Source organism: Telopea speciosissima, chromosome 3 (genome assembly GCF_018873765.1).
Source record: "Telopea speciosissima isolate NSW1024214 ecotype Mountain lineage chromosome 3, Tspe_v1, whole genome shotgun sequence".
Taxonomy (NCBI): domain Eukaryota; kingdom Viridiplantae; phylum Streptophyta; class Magnoliopsida; order Proteales; family Proteaceae; genus Telopea; species Telopea speciosissima.
The window spans coordinates 66,998,993-67,013,069 of record NC_057918.1 but is presented as its reverse complement, the minus strand read 5'-3'; the positions used below and the strand labels follow the sequence as shown (position 1 = coordinate 67,013,069).

Below are 14,077 nucleotides of genomic sequence, written 5' to 3'. Positions count from 1 at the left end.
TTCTACAGTCTGTAGCCAGGTACATTTCCATTCCCGATAAAACTCAAAACCCTTATCTTCTTTAAACAATTTGGAAATTTCAGTTGAAATGTACAGGGAGTTGCAGTGAAGTCAAGTTGAAACAAAGGAATAAAGATTCTGAAGATGGAAACTCCTAAAGGGTTTGGTGCTCATCTATGGAACTTCCTCTTCTTCTTCCCCATTTTTGTGCTTTTGATGACTCTTGGAATCATTAAAGGTTCTTACTTTCTCCATTCATCCTCTGTACTTGCTCTTTAATCTTCATTCTTTTCACCTATTGTTCGTTGTTGTTCTCTGATTTAACCAATCCAACCAACTGCGCAGCGGCTCTTGTTGGCCCAGTTGTGTTCCTCTTGGTCTCGTTTGGAAATTCCGCAGTTGTTATTGGGTTATGGCCACTACATGTCATTTGGACTTACTACTGTATAGCAAGGTAAGTGTTTGGAATTTCTGATATTCTTTTCATAGTCCTTTTTTGGTTCCGGCTAATAATTCCTTGAAAATGGAACGGTGACAGGTGACAGGTGAGAGGACAATTTTCCCAACTTGGCTTTGTTCTAAAATGTCTTTAGAAGCTCAAACAAACACTGCAAGATTATATATTTATGGGCTGATGTTCTCTGTGCCGCAGAGCAGCCTACGCCCTGACACATGGGTCTGCCATTAAGGGGACAGAGTGGTCATTTCGCCAACCCCCATGTGTCTGGCCTCAGCCTACGCTCTCAGCACAGAGAACATTTGGCCTATATTTATAAAGGAAAACGCTGGGTACACCACCTGTGTACCGTGAACTAGCGCCCTCTGTGTCTCTCTCTTCCCCCCCCCCTCTTTGAAATGATCCCTACCCCTCCTATATGATGTCCTGTCCCAGGCCCTCATTGGTGCTGCTCACTAGCTTTCCGCATTCGGGCAGTGTGCCTATCCTTCTCCTATTTTATATTTTACATACAGTGAAATTTTTTCAACAAGTAATTTTCATCATGTAGAATTTATTTGCAAAAAAATTACTTGGAAACAAACAGAGGCTTAGTTTAAAATGTTTTTGGTGGTTTGTGGAAAAGAAACTGATAACTGACAATTCCTTTTTTCTTATTTTGATTGTTGGCAGAACGAGGAAATTTGGTATATTTATGAAAAGCTTATTGTTTCTAATCTTAATCTTCCCATTAAGTTTATGGCTACTCATCGGTATACTAGGAAGCATGCTTACAGGTTTGGGGTATGGCTTCTTTTGGCCTTTGATGGCAACATTTGAGGCTATATCTGAAGGTGTTGAAAACAAGTTTGTAAGATGCTGCAAGGTAATTTCTTGTTTTTGTTTTGTGACATTCTCTAGTGATTAAACCAAAACAAAACAAAAATTGATGTAGGATAGACAATGATTAAACCAAAACAAAATAAAAATTGATGTAGGATAGACAATCTGCAAAAGATTTATTGGTCGGTAGACCTGATTGGTATCTATATGATCTAGGCAGCTAGTGTTTCCATTTGGAAGTTGACATGGGAATTCTTACTCTTGGATATATAGAAAATATCATTGGTTTTCCACATGTCAAATTTCAATCATATGCCTTTCCCATGTATTTTTCAGCCGTCCATCTATTCTCATATAAACTACCTAGTCAAGGATTTTTCAGAGTTCTATCTAATGATTTCTTGGCTAATTCTGTTTGGCCTGAAACTTGACAAGAGAACTAGGGATGTTCAAGTCTACCTGTTTACAAAATTTTAGTCGCATTTGACCTGCCATGTGGCAATAAATATGTGGATAGAAACGGAGAACTTTTTTTTTATTGGCTTGGTTCTTTCTATATTGGAAGGTGAAATCATTTAAAGCTTTCATAATCACATCTGCAGGATGGTATTTGGGACACCATTTTGGGAGGATGCACCATAGTACGTGATTTCACAGATGTTTCCTTTCATTCCTACTTCTCAGTGATGGATAGCTTGCTTGAGTCCAGACGTGAGATGCCGATAGAGATCAAGTATTGTGCATAAACAATTATATCTTGTTTCTTTCGTCTATGTTTAATGGTTTAAAATATGTTAATGTACATGAAGAACTTGCATGAGCTAATTATCTTTGCCTGGCTCTTTTTATTTGAATGAACTGTAAAAACTATATTGTTTTGTAAATAAAGTTAGATGGTTTTTATAATTAATAAGAACTTCATGTTCCGTCTTTTATAATATCTCTTGGAAAATGTTAGGGACCTAGAATGTACTTTAGGATTTAAATGGATCTGTCTTGAAGCTTGTTCTGCTGCTCAAGTATTTACAAGCAGTCAGTCCACCACACAACATTTAGTGGAAGAAAATGCTCTTCTTTGATTAAAACTTTTTTTACAATTGCATTTGATATCTTGGTTCTTTTAATTCTTTAATAACACGTTTTATAAGAATCCATGTGGGCATGTAGAATATGGTCAGTTTCAGATATTTCATGAATATGCCTAATAGATATGTATAGCCTCTTAACCTGATTCATCATCCTTGTGACAAATCTGACCTCCTTTTTATTATTTTAGGGTCACTCTAATACCAACATGCACATTGGCTGGAATTTTAGGGGTACTTATTGATGTTCCTATTATTAGCATTATTGTGATTTATAAAGCTCCAATGATGTTATTAAGAGGATGGCAGAGATTGGTCCAAGATCTTATTGGAAGTGAGGGTCCCTTCTTGGAAACAGTTTGTGTTCCCTTTGTTGGTCTTTCAATTCTGTTATGGCCAGTTGCAGTTTGCTTATCTACTCTAGCTGGAATTATTTCCAGCTTCTTTCTTGGCTGTTATGCTGCTGCTGTTGCATATCAGGTATACTCAACTTTTTGATGCTCACAAGCTAATTAATTTCTTCTCTCTCTCTTTTGGAAAATGATGAACACGCTTCTCATGATTGTGTCCCATATTGCTATTTAGTTTTTATTTTCCGCCTTTCATATTTCAATAGAAAGATTATATCTTATCCATTGTGTTTATAACATATATTCTGTGTCTTGGATGTCAGGAAAGTTCCACCAAGCGAGGAATACTCTATGCTCTTGCTATAGTGTCCATTTTTGATGAGTACACCAATGATCTCCTCCACCTGAGTGAAGGGTCCTGCTTTCCAAGGTATGTAAAAGGTGGACTTTTTACTCATAAATTTTATTAATATTTCAGTTATTTCTAACTGTTACATCCATTGGCGTATAAATTGGGTGTCATTTAAGTAATTTGGTGATAAAGATTGTAGCCTGTCCTGTATCATAGCCTCTGTTCATGTGGGCAGCCAGACCTGAATATCGCAAGACAGTTGGTTCTAGTCAGTTACTGTATCCTATAGAGCGAATACCAGAAAAGCCTGCGGCTGTTCAAACCAAGAAACATCCAGTAGAGGCACCCTCCAAGAAATTGAAGGCATTGAAGGCTGTGGCGGTAAGCATAACATAAACCATGTGTATATTATATATTCATCTTGTAGGTATTTTATTTTGTTTTAATTGCTTGCTGCTATAATGACTGTTTCTTTTCTAGTTTTTTCTTTTTTATTCAATGAAAAGAATTGTCAAACTCTTTAAATTTCTATAATATTGACATTGTTCTAGTCATGAATTAGCCTTTCTTTGCCAATACTTACTCTATAGCCTATACTATTCCTAATGGATGGGGTTTTGTTGCCGATGTACATTCTGTATATTCATCTTGTAAGTTTTTTTGTTTTTTGTCTTTCCCTTTAGCTGCTTTTTTCATTTCTAGTTTTTTACTTCTTATTCAAATGATGTGAAACTCTCTAGATTTCAGTTATATCAACATGGTTGTAGCCAGTCATGGCTTTTCTATGTGAAGATTTTACTCCATACTATTTCTAATGGGTGGGATTTTGTTTCCTACGAGTGCATCAGATATGGGATAACTTCTTCCAAGCATGCGAGTGCACTGGAAAAGAGCTTCTAAGAGATGGAGCAATTGGGTTACAGGACCTAGAGGCATGGCAACATTCAAAAAACCAGATTGTTATCTGTGGAATTCCTGCATATGTATTTCTGCTGTGCTTTCTCCGCTCTATTAAGAGCGGCTCCGAGGGCTTTCTCATGCGTATGCAGAACTACTTAGTACTGGTTTTCATTTTTCCTCTATTTCATGGCCAAATGTATACAGAGCGGTCATTGTAATTACAATGCATCATGGGTCAATGCATCAGTATGCACCAGTTATATGTAGAATAATATCTACAGTTTGATGATCCTAGTTTGGGATCATTTATTTGCATGCTGTTGCCAGGACTCTAGATGCCACAATATATTTTGTTAATGAACTACTGATGTTTATTTACCTGAGTAGGTAATCAAATCTCTCCATTTGATTTTCTTTTTCTCAGGTAATAATGTTGAATTAACAAGTGTGAATAGGCCCGAGGGAAGAGTTTTTGACTGGATGTTTGAGCCAATGTCAATCATGAAACAGCAGATAAAGAGTTTAAACTTACTAGAGCCTGAAGAGTTGTATCTGTATAAATTGACTCTCTATTCTGGTAATATGAAGCGGATGGAAGCTTGGAAAAATGGTGGAGTTCCTCCAAATGATGAGAGCAGAAGGGCTCAATTGCAAGCTATAAGTAAACGGTATTCTCTCTCTCTCTCTCTCTCTCACACACACACACATTTTCAGGTTGTTAGGGGAATGAGTTTTATGTGCTTGAATTTCTGTTTCAGATTGCATGGCTTTTGTCTTTTTATCTCGAGGCTGCCAACCTTCTGGCGTCGGTACCATGATGTGGTTAAAGCGTTAGTACAAGAAGCAAACCAGAAGTCGAAGTTGGCTCAGGATTCGCCAAGGAGTATTGAGGATATAGAAGCAGTTCTATAGTATCCCTTTTCTGGTTCTACGACGCTGCGGGGAAGGCTTTAAATGCAAGATTAAAGTATAGAAATAGCTTTATAGTGTATTATTTGTTCAAATTTCTTCTAATTCTATCATAGTGATTTGAAGCTATGGGTGAAAACTGCCGTTTCTTCCAAGTCATCAATAAATACATTCATGGGAATTTTAGGGTTTTGTTTGTAGTGGCAAATTGGATTGGTGAAAATGGAATAGACCCAATTCTGCTGGTTAGATCACCTTTTTCAGAGCAGAAATGGAATGGAAGGTGGGCTATCTGGGAGACGGTTGAAGCTCCAATTTTTCTCTTTCATTTCATCTCCTAGGGGTAAAAGCATTAAACTTAGTGAATTATAACAACAACAACAACAACAAACTCAGCTTTATCCCAATTTAATGGGGTCGGCTACATGGGTCCAAACAAAACAAAGTAGGGAAAAAAATGAGATGAGAAAAGGACAAAAGGAAAGTGATAAATGCACAATGGAAAATAAAAGAAAACTGAAGGGTGAAAGATGAAAGTAAGAGGAGAGAAGCAGAGTCCAACAAGTTCAAAAATCTCAGCTAAATGGGGTTTAGTTATATGGATCTTTGCCTTCCAAAAGTCTCTATTTAAGGTCATATTAGGTACAAGACCTAGATTATGCATGTCCTTCCTCAGAACTTCTCCTATGGTCATTTTAGGTCTGCCCCTAGCTCTTTAAGCTCATTCAATCGAAATCTTATCACTCCTCTTTATTGGGGTGTCCCTAGGTCTACATTGAACATACCATACCACCTCAAATGGCTCTCTCAGAGCTTGTCATTTATAGGGGCAACTCCCAAGTGTTAGCGATAATGGAAGCGATACGATATCAAATACATAACAAATATTGTTGAGACAAGATCTCAATGAACACAAGAGATAATGAATCAATCACTGGGATAAGTAGGTTACTAAAGCACACTAATGAGACGTTCCTCCAAAGGTCTCACACCCCACCCAAACTAAGTCGGAGTCATGTGATTGGATGTCATCGACATTCCCATAATCTCCAGGATCGCAATTATAGTGATTCTACTCACAGTTTAATCACAACAATTAAATAATCAATTTGTAACGGAATATGAACTATATAATATAAATGTCAAGAATATATCAGAGTTCTAATGATAAAGTATAAGTAAATATCAAATTCTCAGCTTTACATCCTGTATCATGTATATCACATACCCAAATATTATTTACATAAAAAGTTCTTAAACATATCCAAAAAGAAATAAAATCTATGACAACTGTCACATCAGACAGAATCCACCGAAAGCCCAATTGTCACAAGTGCACGAATCATCGTGCTCATGGATTGGCACTCCTAGAATCACCACTGAGATTAGCAATAAATAGAGATGTATCAACATTATGAATGATCTCCATCTCACCTGCATGATCACCTAAAAAAGGAGAATCCTTAAGGGATGAGCTCCATTGAGCCCAGTGAGGAGAAAACACACAAACATATGCATATAGTCTGTGGATGCATGTTATTTTAATATCAAGAATCATTCCTAACAAATAAAATGCCTAAGTCTCATAGAGTGTATATGTGCCACTACGACAGACTGAGTTGTATCCCTGGTCCCAGAAATTGCACATCGGTCACCCAATGATACAACCCTAGCCACGTGTGGAAGCCTGCCGGTCCTGGAATGTGCCATCGGTCACTCAACAAACCCTCTTGATTACCCTAGCCCTCGTCCGGTCCTGAAACTAACATATTGGCCACTGCCATCGGTTATCCAACACCTTACCTCTGTTGGCAAGGTGTGTAGCACATGGTAAGATAATCCTAACCGTATGCTCCTAATCATGATGAATACGCATACGTAAGGGTATAATTTGTGTCCATATCACGACCATACAAATACACATGACAATGATCAACATTCTAGTAAGCATCATGATAGTTCATACATTACCATCTCACACTCATTGTCCAACTATCAAGCATAACTTATAAATGAAGGATGATATGCGATTCACACATGCTGTATGAGCATATAGATGCAACATATAATAAAATAAAAATAAGAAACATTCATAAAAGAAATCAGACTTCCAGTTTCCATTCTCAGTGTGATTTCATTCCTTAATGGGTTTTTAAAAAAAATTTCCAACTGCCAACGGTTCTCTTCCTTCCCCCCCTCTAACGTCTTTTTCCCCATCTTTTAAATATGTATTGGTTTATTTTTAAAAGGCATTTTTTGGAGTATTTCTTTTTGTATGAACTTCAAATACCTTTGAGAGTTGAATAAATTCTCTTGTTGCGTTGAGTGAGTCCCTTCCCTTGGATCGAGTGAATCACCATCTTTTGTATGATTTTGTTCTTATTAGTAAAATATTTCCTATTTTGTTCTTCAAGATCTGCTTTCTTTGTTATTTGAACTTGGCCTACATCAACTTGGTATCAGAGCGGGCTCTGATCTTGGAGCTTGTTCATCTCCACATTGTGAAGAGGAAGACGAAATCAATATACAACCCCAGTACAAGAAGTTGCATTACGAGATGAAGTGACTCATTTGCGGCAAGTAAATGACAACCTCCAACAAATGATGCAAGAAATTTTACGACGGCTTTCAATGATGGCTTCAACAATTGGTACAGAACTAACTTTTCGCATCTCAGAAAAATGTCAGGATGACGATCGTGAAAATTCTTCAAGATCTACTTCACTTCAATCTCAACAAGCATATCCACAAACTCTTTGGATGGTTGAACTATTGGCACGGGCTTTGGAAAAAATCAACAAAAGCATTCGGGTGGATGTAAGCGACTTTGACGGTAATTCGATCTTGAATTCTTTGTTGATTGGGTTGCATCGATTGAAACTTGTTTTAAATGGAAAGAATTATCAGATGAGAGAAAGTTGATTTTATGGCTACATAACTTAAGGGTCATGCCTTGGTTTAGTGGTGACAATTTAATAAAATCGAGAAAGAAGAGGTCTCTGTCAAATTAGTACTTGAATGGATATGAAAAAAAGATTAGATGAGAAATTTTTTCTTCTTGATTTTTCTCAAACATTATATAAGAAATTTCATCATCTTCGGCAAAAAAGTAACCAAAGTGTGAAAGATTATACCGATCAATTTTTTACATACTTATGCTGACTTGATTTACATGAAAATGATGATCAATTTTTATTTTTTTTTTGGGTAGAAAAATGATGACCAATTGATAGCTACATATGTTAGTGGTTTAAACTTTTCTATTCAATATAAACTTGCATTACACCACTTAAACACCCTTGATGAAACACACTAATTGGTATCAAAGCTAAAGAAAAACTGAAAGAAATTCCTTTGGGTGGTTTGACAAGATTTCTAGTGGGACTTTCAAAGACAAACGAATTTTGACCAAACCCATGGGAGGTAGAGAAAAGCCTAAGACCATTTCTCAAGACAAAAATAAGAGTAAAGAAAATTCCAATGTATGTTATCGATGTGGAGAAGTTGGTCATTTACCTGTTTCTTGTCCTACCAAGAAGAGAGACAACCAGATAAATTTGATTGAGGTTAATGATAATGAGTTTGTCCATGAAAGTGACTAAAAGGATGGAACCCCACTTCTAAATGTTTGGAAGATGATCAATGGCTTAGAAATAATATTTTTTATACACATTGTGCCGTCTATGATCAAAAATGTTTGCTCTTAATTGATTCTAGTAGTTGTAAAAATATGATTTCTAAGAGCATGGTTGAAAAATTGAATTTAAAATGTGAATCACATCCCAATCCTTATAATATTTCTTGGTTTACAAAGGGAGGTGAAGTTTCTATTAATCAAAGATGTTTGGTAAAATTTTCAATTAAAAAATATTGTGATGAACTTTGGTTTGATGTCTTACCAATAGATGCTTGCCACCTCTTACTTGGGAGGTCTTGGCAATTCGATCGAAAAACACAACATGATGGAGAAAAAAATTCATATGCCTTATCTCTTAGTGGGGAAGGGGGTAACATATATTTTAACTCTACTAAAGAATTTGTCCTCTAAAGAGCATAAGAGTAAAAAGTCCAATTTTTTTATCGGTAAAAACATTTGACAGAGTTTATAAAGAGACTTCTCAAGCTTATGTTCTAATTGGTCGAGAAGTTAACCAATAGAAAAAAGAGAAAATACCTAGTGACATCAAAGAACTTCTTGATGATTTTTTCGATGTTGTTCCGGAAGAACTACCAAATGGTTTGCCACCAATGCGTGATATTCAACATAAAATTGACTTTGTTCCGGGAGCAACTTTACCAAACTTACTACATTATCGAATGAGTCCACAGGAACATGTCGAACTCCAAAGGCGAGTGAAAGACTTGCTAAAAATTGAGCTTATTCAAGAAAGCCTAAGTCCATGTGTGGTTCCGGCTCTTTTTATACCAAAGAAAGATGGGTCTTGGAGGATATGTTAATAGTCAAATCATCAATAAAATAACAGTAAAGTATAGATTTTCAATACCCCAACTTGATGATATGCTTGATATGCTACATGGTGTAAACTTATTTTCAAAATTTGATCTTAGAAATGGGTATCACCAAGTTCGCATCCAAAGGGTGATGAGTGAAAACCTACTTTTAAGACTCGAAAGGGACTCTATGAGTGGCTTGTTATGCAATTTGACCTATCCAATACACCAAGTACTTTCATGAGATTGATGACTCAAATTCTTAGACCTTTGGGATTGGTGTGTAGTTTGTGTGATTACACTTCCATAAAAATAAAAAAATAAAAATTCTTAGACCTTCCATTGGAAAATTTGTGGTTGTTTATTTTGATGAAATACTCATATTTAGTTCTTCTTGTTATGAAAATACTAAGTGCGTCAAGTTTTTGATGTATTGCAAAATGAAAAGCTTTATGTCAATCTCAAAAAGTGTGCCTTCTTGACCGAGAGAACATATCTTTTTTGGGATTTATTATTTTTTCTCAAGGTGTTAAGGTGGACGAGACAAAAATCAAAGCAATTGTGGATTGGCAAACTCCAAAGTCAATCATCGAAGTGAGAAGTTTTCACGGTTTGACTACCTTTTATCCACAATTTGTTAGAAATTTTAATACTATCATTACCTTGGTAACCGATTTCCTTAAATCCAAAACTTTTATTTGGATTCAAGAGGCCAATAGAAGTTTTGAATTGATTAAACAAAAATTGATCAAATAGGATTTGAAGTATTTGAAGTTGAGTGTGATGCCTCCCATGTAGGCATTGGAACCGTTTTAAGCCAAAAGGGTCATCTCGTGGTTTAATTTAATGAAAAACTTCATGAGGCCCAAAAATGTTATTCTACTTATGATTTTGAATTTTATGCCATTGTCCAAGCGTTGAGATTTTGACGTCATTATTTGATTTACAAAGAGTTTATCTTGTATATCGACTATGAGGTTCTTAAATTTTTGAATACCCAAAAGAAACTCAATTTAAGACATGCTAAATGGGTTTCTACCTTCAAGAGTTTAATTTTGTAATCCACCACATATATAGCTCAATGAATAAAGTAGCCGATGCTCTTAGTCGTAAGCTTTGTCTTCTCAAGGCATTGTCTTATGAGATTATTGGGTTTGAAATTTTATCGAAAAATTACAAAATCAATCAATATTTTGAAATTTTTTGAGAAACATGCAAAAATGGAAAACACGATGATTTTTTTTATTATAAATGATTATCTATTCAAAAGAAATCAACTTTGCCTATCCCGAAGGGACCCTAAGACTTCAAGTCATCTCCGAACTAAATAATGGTGGTTCAGGAGGACATTATGAAAGAGACAAAATCATAGCATTGATAAAAGATCGATATTTTTTGTCCAAATTAAATCATGATGATGAAATGTTTGTTAAACAATGCATGGTTTGCCAAAAGGCTAAATAAAAAGTTCAAATTCATGAGCTTTACTAACCTTTACCTATATTAGACTACCCTTGGGAGGATATAAGTATGGACTTTGTTATTTGACTCCCAAGAACACAAAGTGGGTATGATTCTATTTTTATAGTGGTAGACTGATTTTCTAAAATAACACATTTTATTTCTTGCAAAAATACTATCGATGCCTCAAATATTGCTCACAATTTCTTTGGATCGTGACACTTGGTTTGTGAGTCATTTTTGGCTTATTTTGTGAAAACTTATGGGTACCAAACTCCAATTTTGGAGTGATCATCATCCATAAATCGATGGTCAAACCGAGGGTGTGAATAGAACACTCGGTAATTTGCTTCGTTGTCTTGTAGGTGATCATGCGTGTCAATGGGATCTAATTTTGCCTCTAGCTGAGTTTGCCTACAATAGTTCCAAATGCCGGTCTACCCAAATGTATCTATTTGAGATTGTATATGGGAGAAACTCAAATCACATCCTAGATTGTGTCACAATTTCAAATCTAAGCAAGAGTAGCATGGAAATGGAAGAACTTGCAAATCACGTGCGGGAGATCCAAGAGCAAGTTTGAGCCGAATTCCACACAGCCAATGAACGTTACAAGGAGGCCGCCGATGTAAGAATTATGGGCTTAAATGTAATTATTTAGGTTGATTCGTTGGTGAGAATAAAGTTGCACAGATCGGTTCCATTCACTTTCCAGTTTAGGATACGCTGATTCAACCTATTGTGGTTTAGGGTTTAGGGTCAGGACAATATTATATATAAGGGCATTAAACGGTCCGGTTTCAGTTAAACGGTTCGGTTCAGTTTTGTTTTGACTGCTTGAGGGTAGAAACCGTAACCAGACCGTTTAACTAAACGGTCTCATAATCAAAACCTGGACCGTTTAGTAAACGGTTTCGATTAAACGATTTTTAAATGGTTTTGGTTAAATTGTTCTATACGGTTTTACACGGTTTCGATTATGCGGTTCTATACACATTTGCTACTCTATTTACTAATACTAGTTATTAGTTAATAGTTATTACATATTACTTACTAAGTTATTAGTTTCTTTTTTGAGAAAGGAAATCATTTATGGAGACACGTGACTACTTAGTAGTTGCTACTTGCTAGGTTTTGATTTTTTGTTTATAAAAAAAAAAAGTTGTTAGGTTTTTATACAGTTAGACAGTTTGGTTATAATCGATTTTAATTGGATTATACGGTTTGAAACCGTTGGATTAATCGATCTAAACCGAACCAAATCGATTAAATAAACAGTGTCATTTCTAAAACCATAACCGGACCATTTAACTAAACAGTCTATCGGTTTCGATTTGGTTTCGGTAAACGGTTTCGATTTGGTTTTGACACCATTAATTATATATACTGTGTTTTGGATCCCAACAGCCCTCATTCTATTCTTCTCCACTTTACCACAAAAGAGAAAGAGAGCAAAAGGATGTCTGAGGTGTTTTGGAAGACTCAGATCAAGGTAGGTTGCATTTATCAAGTATTCAGAGAAGATTTTCTTGATTATTTACCATTAACATACGAACGGTGTAAGGTACACACAATCTCTTTTCTGTTAAATATTACATCATGTTCCAGTTTCACTGTATGGTTTGAGATCGAGGTTTTGCCTAAAGATTTATTCTAATAGTCGATGCCCACCGACGACATATAGAATTTGAGGAAGACGACTTAATCATGGTATACTTGTGGAAAGAAAGATTTCCTAGTAGCACCTACAACATGCTCAAATATAAAAAGATTGATCCATGTCGCATTCTCAAGAAAATTAAACCAAATGTTTATCGTGTAAAGTTTCCTGAAGGCATGAACATTAGCCCCGTCTTCAACATTTCTGATTGAAATAGAATTGGAATTGCTGATAAAATTTGTAAATAAATTTTGTATAGATCTTATCTATACAATTCTATACAATAAATAAAGAAAAAATATATATAAGTGAAATTGAGTAGATTGAATTATTAATAATAAATATTGAAATTAATAATGATGATAATATATATTAATATAATAGAATTTGAAAAACTTTTATTAAGTATTAATCTTTACTTCATGTGTAACTATAACATAGTAAGTCAAATTCTTTTTCAATTAGGAGAGATGGCTGAGTGGACGAAAGCGGCAGATTGCTAATCCGTTGTACGAGTTATTCGTACCGAGGGTTCGAATCTCTCTCTTTCTGTTTTCTTTAATGACTTGAGATTTTTATTATGATCTAAACACTCCAATGACAAACTTGAGGACGAGTTCTTTCAAAGTAAGGGAGAATGATGACATCATATACCATTAATCCCCACCCATTTCCAACGAATTTTATTTTTAATTTCCAAGAGCCAACGATTCTCTTCCTTCCCCCCAGCCCCCCCCTCCCCCTCTAACATATCTTTCCTCGTCCTTTAAATATATATTGGTTTATTTTTTAAAGACAATCTTTGGACTATTTTTCTTGGTATGAACTTCAAGTTCCTTTACGAGTTGAGTGAATCCTCTCCTTGGGTCGAATGAATCCCCATCTGTTGTGTGATTTCATTCTAATTAGTAAAGATTTTTCCTGTTGTGTTCTTCAATTTATACTTTCTTTGTTATTTGAAATTGGCCTACATCACCCAACCACCAACCATCTGCCTCTTGATCTCCCTTGATAATGAGTATGGGAAATCTTGACTTATATGTCACAGTTTTTTTATTACTTCACTCGCTTGCCTATAAAAGTAATCCCATTCCATACGGTAATGATGCCGTATATGTCATTTCATACGATAATGACAACTTATCACTTATATGTCATAGTTTCATTATTACTCCACTCACTTGCCTGTAAAAGTATTCCCATTTCATACGGTAATGACGACTTATATGTCACGGTTTCATTATTACTTGGCTCACTTGCCCGTAAAAGTAATCCCAATTCATATGCTAATGACCCTCTTTTTGAAGACTTTAATTTGCGTGGCTGAGAGCCTCTTTTTGTTTCCTTCACAATAGAGACTAATGGGAATGGGTCACCAAGTAGCAAAATTTGATCGAAATGGATCACCAACTAGCAAAATTGATTGTTCTTGTCACGGTATAAGTCACAAAATGAGATGACAGACGATTCTTATTAATTGACTTGGTTTGCCTTTAAAAATCAATGTTTTTAAAAGTGGAATCGAAGATGGTATCGGCCAGTGACGATTCTTATCTGGATTGGATCAGAATCGGCCCTCAAGAACCCTAAAATCAGTCCTCAGATCCATAAAACATGAAATTTCTAAGG

At 35.5% G+C, this 14,077-nt stretch overlaps 1 protein-coding gene across 5 annotated transcripts; it reads left to right on the top strand.

Annotated features, from left to right (window-relative positions):
• On the top strand, window positions 1-4,891 carry LOC122654650 (uncharacterized membrane protein At3g27390-like). 5 transcript variants are annotated; one of them, XM_043848847.1, is made up of 10 exons: window positions 1-19; window positions 107-238; window positions 346-454; window positions 1,130-1,322; window positions 1,882-2,012; window positions 2,556-2,844; window positions 3,038-3,144; window positions 3,306-3,447; window positions 3,915-4,107; window positions 4,391-4,891. In XM_043848847.1, the coding sequence occupies exons 2-10, from the start codon at window positions 145-147 to the stop codon at window positions 4,876-4,878; spliced, it is 1,746 nt and encodes a 581-aa protein (XP_043704782.1). In that variant the 5' UTR covers window positions 1-19; window positions 107-144; the 3' UTR covers window positions 4,879-4,891. The 5 variants fall into 5 exon arrangements, with proteins under 5 accessions (XP_043704782.1, XP_043704784.1, XP_043704783.1 ...); XM_043848849.1 differs by lacking the exon at window positions 1-19 and having other exon boundaries at window positions 95-238; window positions 1,130-1,143; window positions 1,234-1,322; XM_043848848.1 differs by lacking the exon at window positions 1-19 and having other exon boundaries at window positions 95-238; window positions 4,391-4,634; window positions 4,725-4,891.
• The last annotated feature ends 9,186 nt before the right edge of the window (window positions 4,892-14,077 follow it).

What these genes read in the sequence shown, in the direction of transcription:
- LOC122654650 (XM_043848847.1), top strand. Translation starts at nt 145, where the DNA reads ATGGAAACTCCTAAAGGGTTTGGTGCTCATCTATGGAACTTCCTCTTC. An exon ending in GACTCTTGGAATCATTAAAG is followed by an intron (nt 239 to 345) that starts GTTCTTACTTTC and finishes CCAACTGCGCAG; the next exon opens with CGGCTCTTGTTGGCCCAGTT. An exon ending in AGTTTGTAAGATGCTGCAAG is followed by an intron (nt 1,323 to 1,881) that starts GTAATTTCTTGT and finishes TCACATCTGCAG; the next exon opens with GATGGTATTTGGGACACCAT.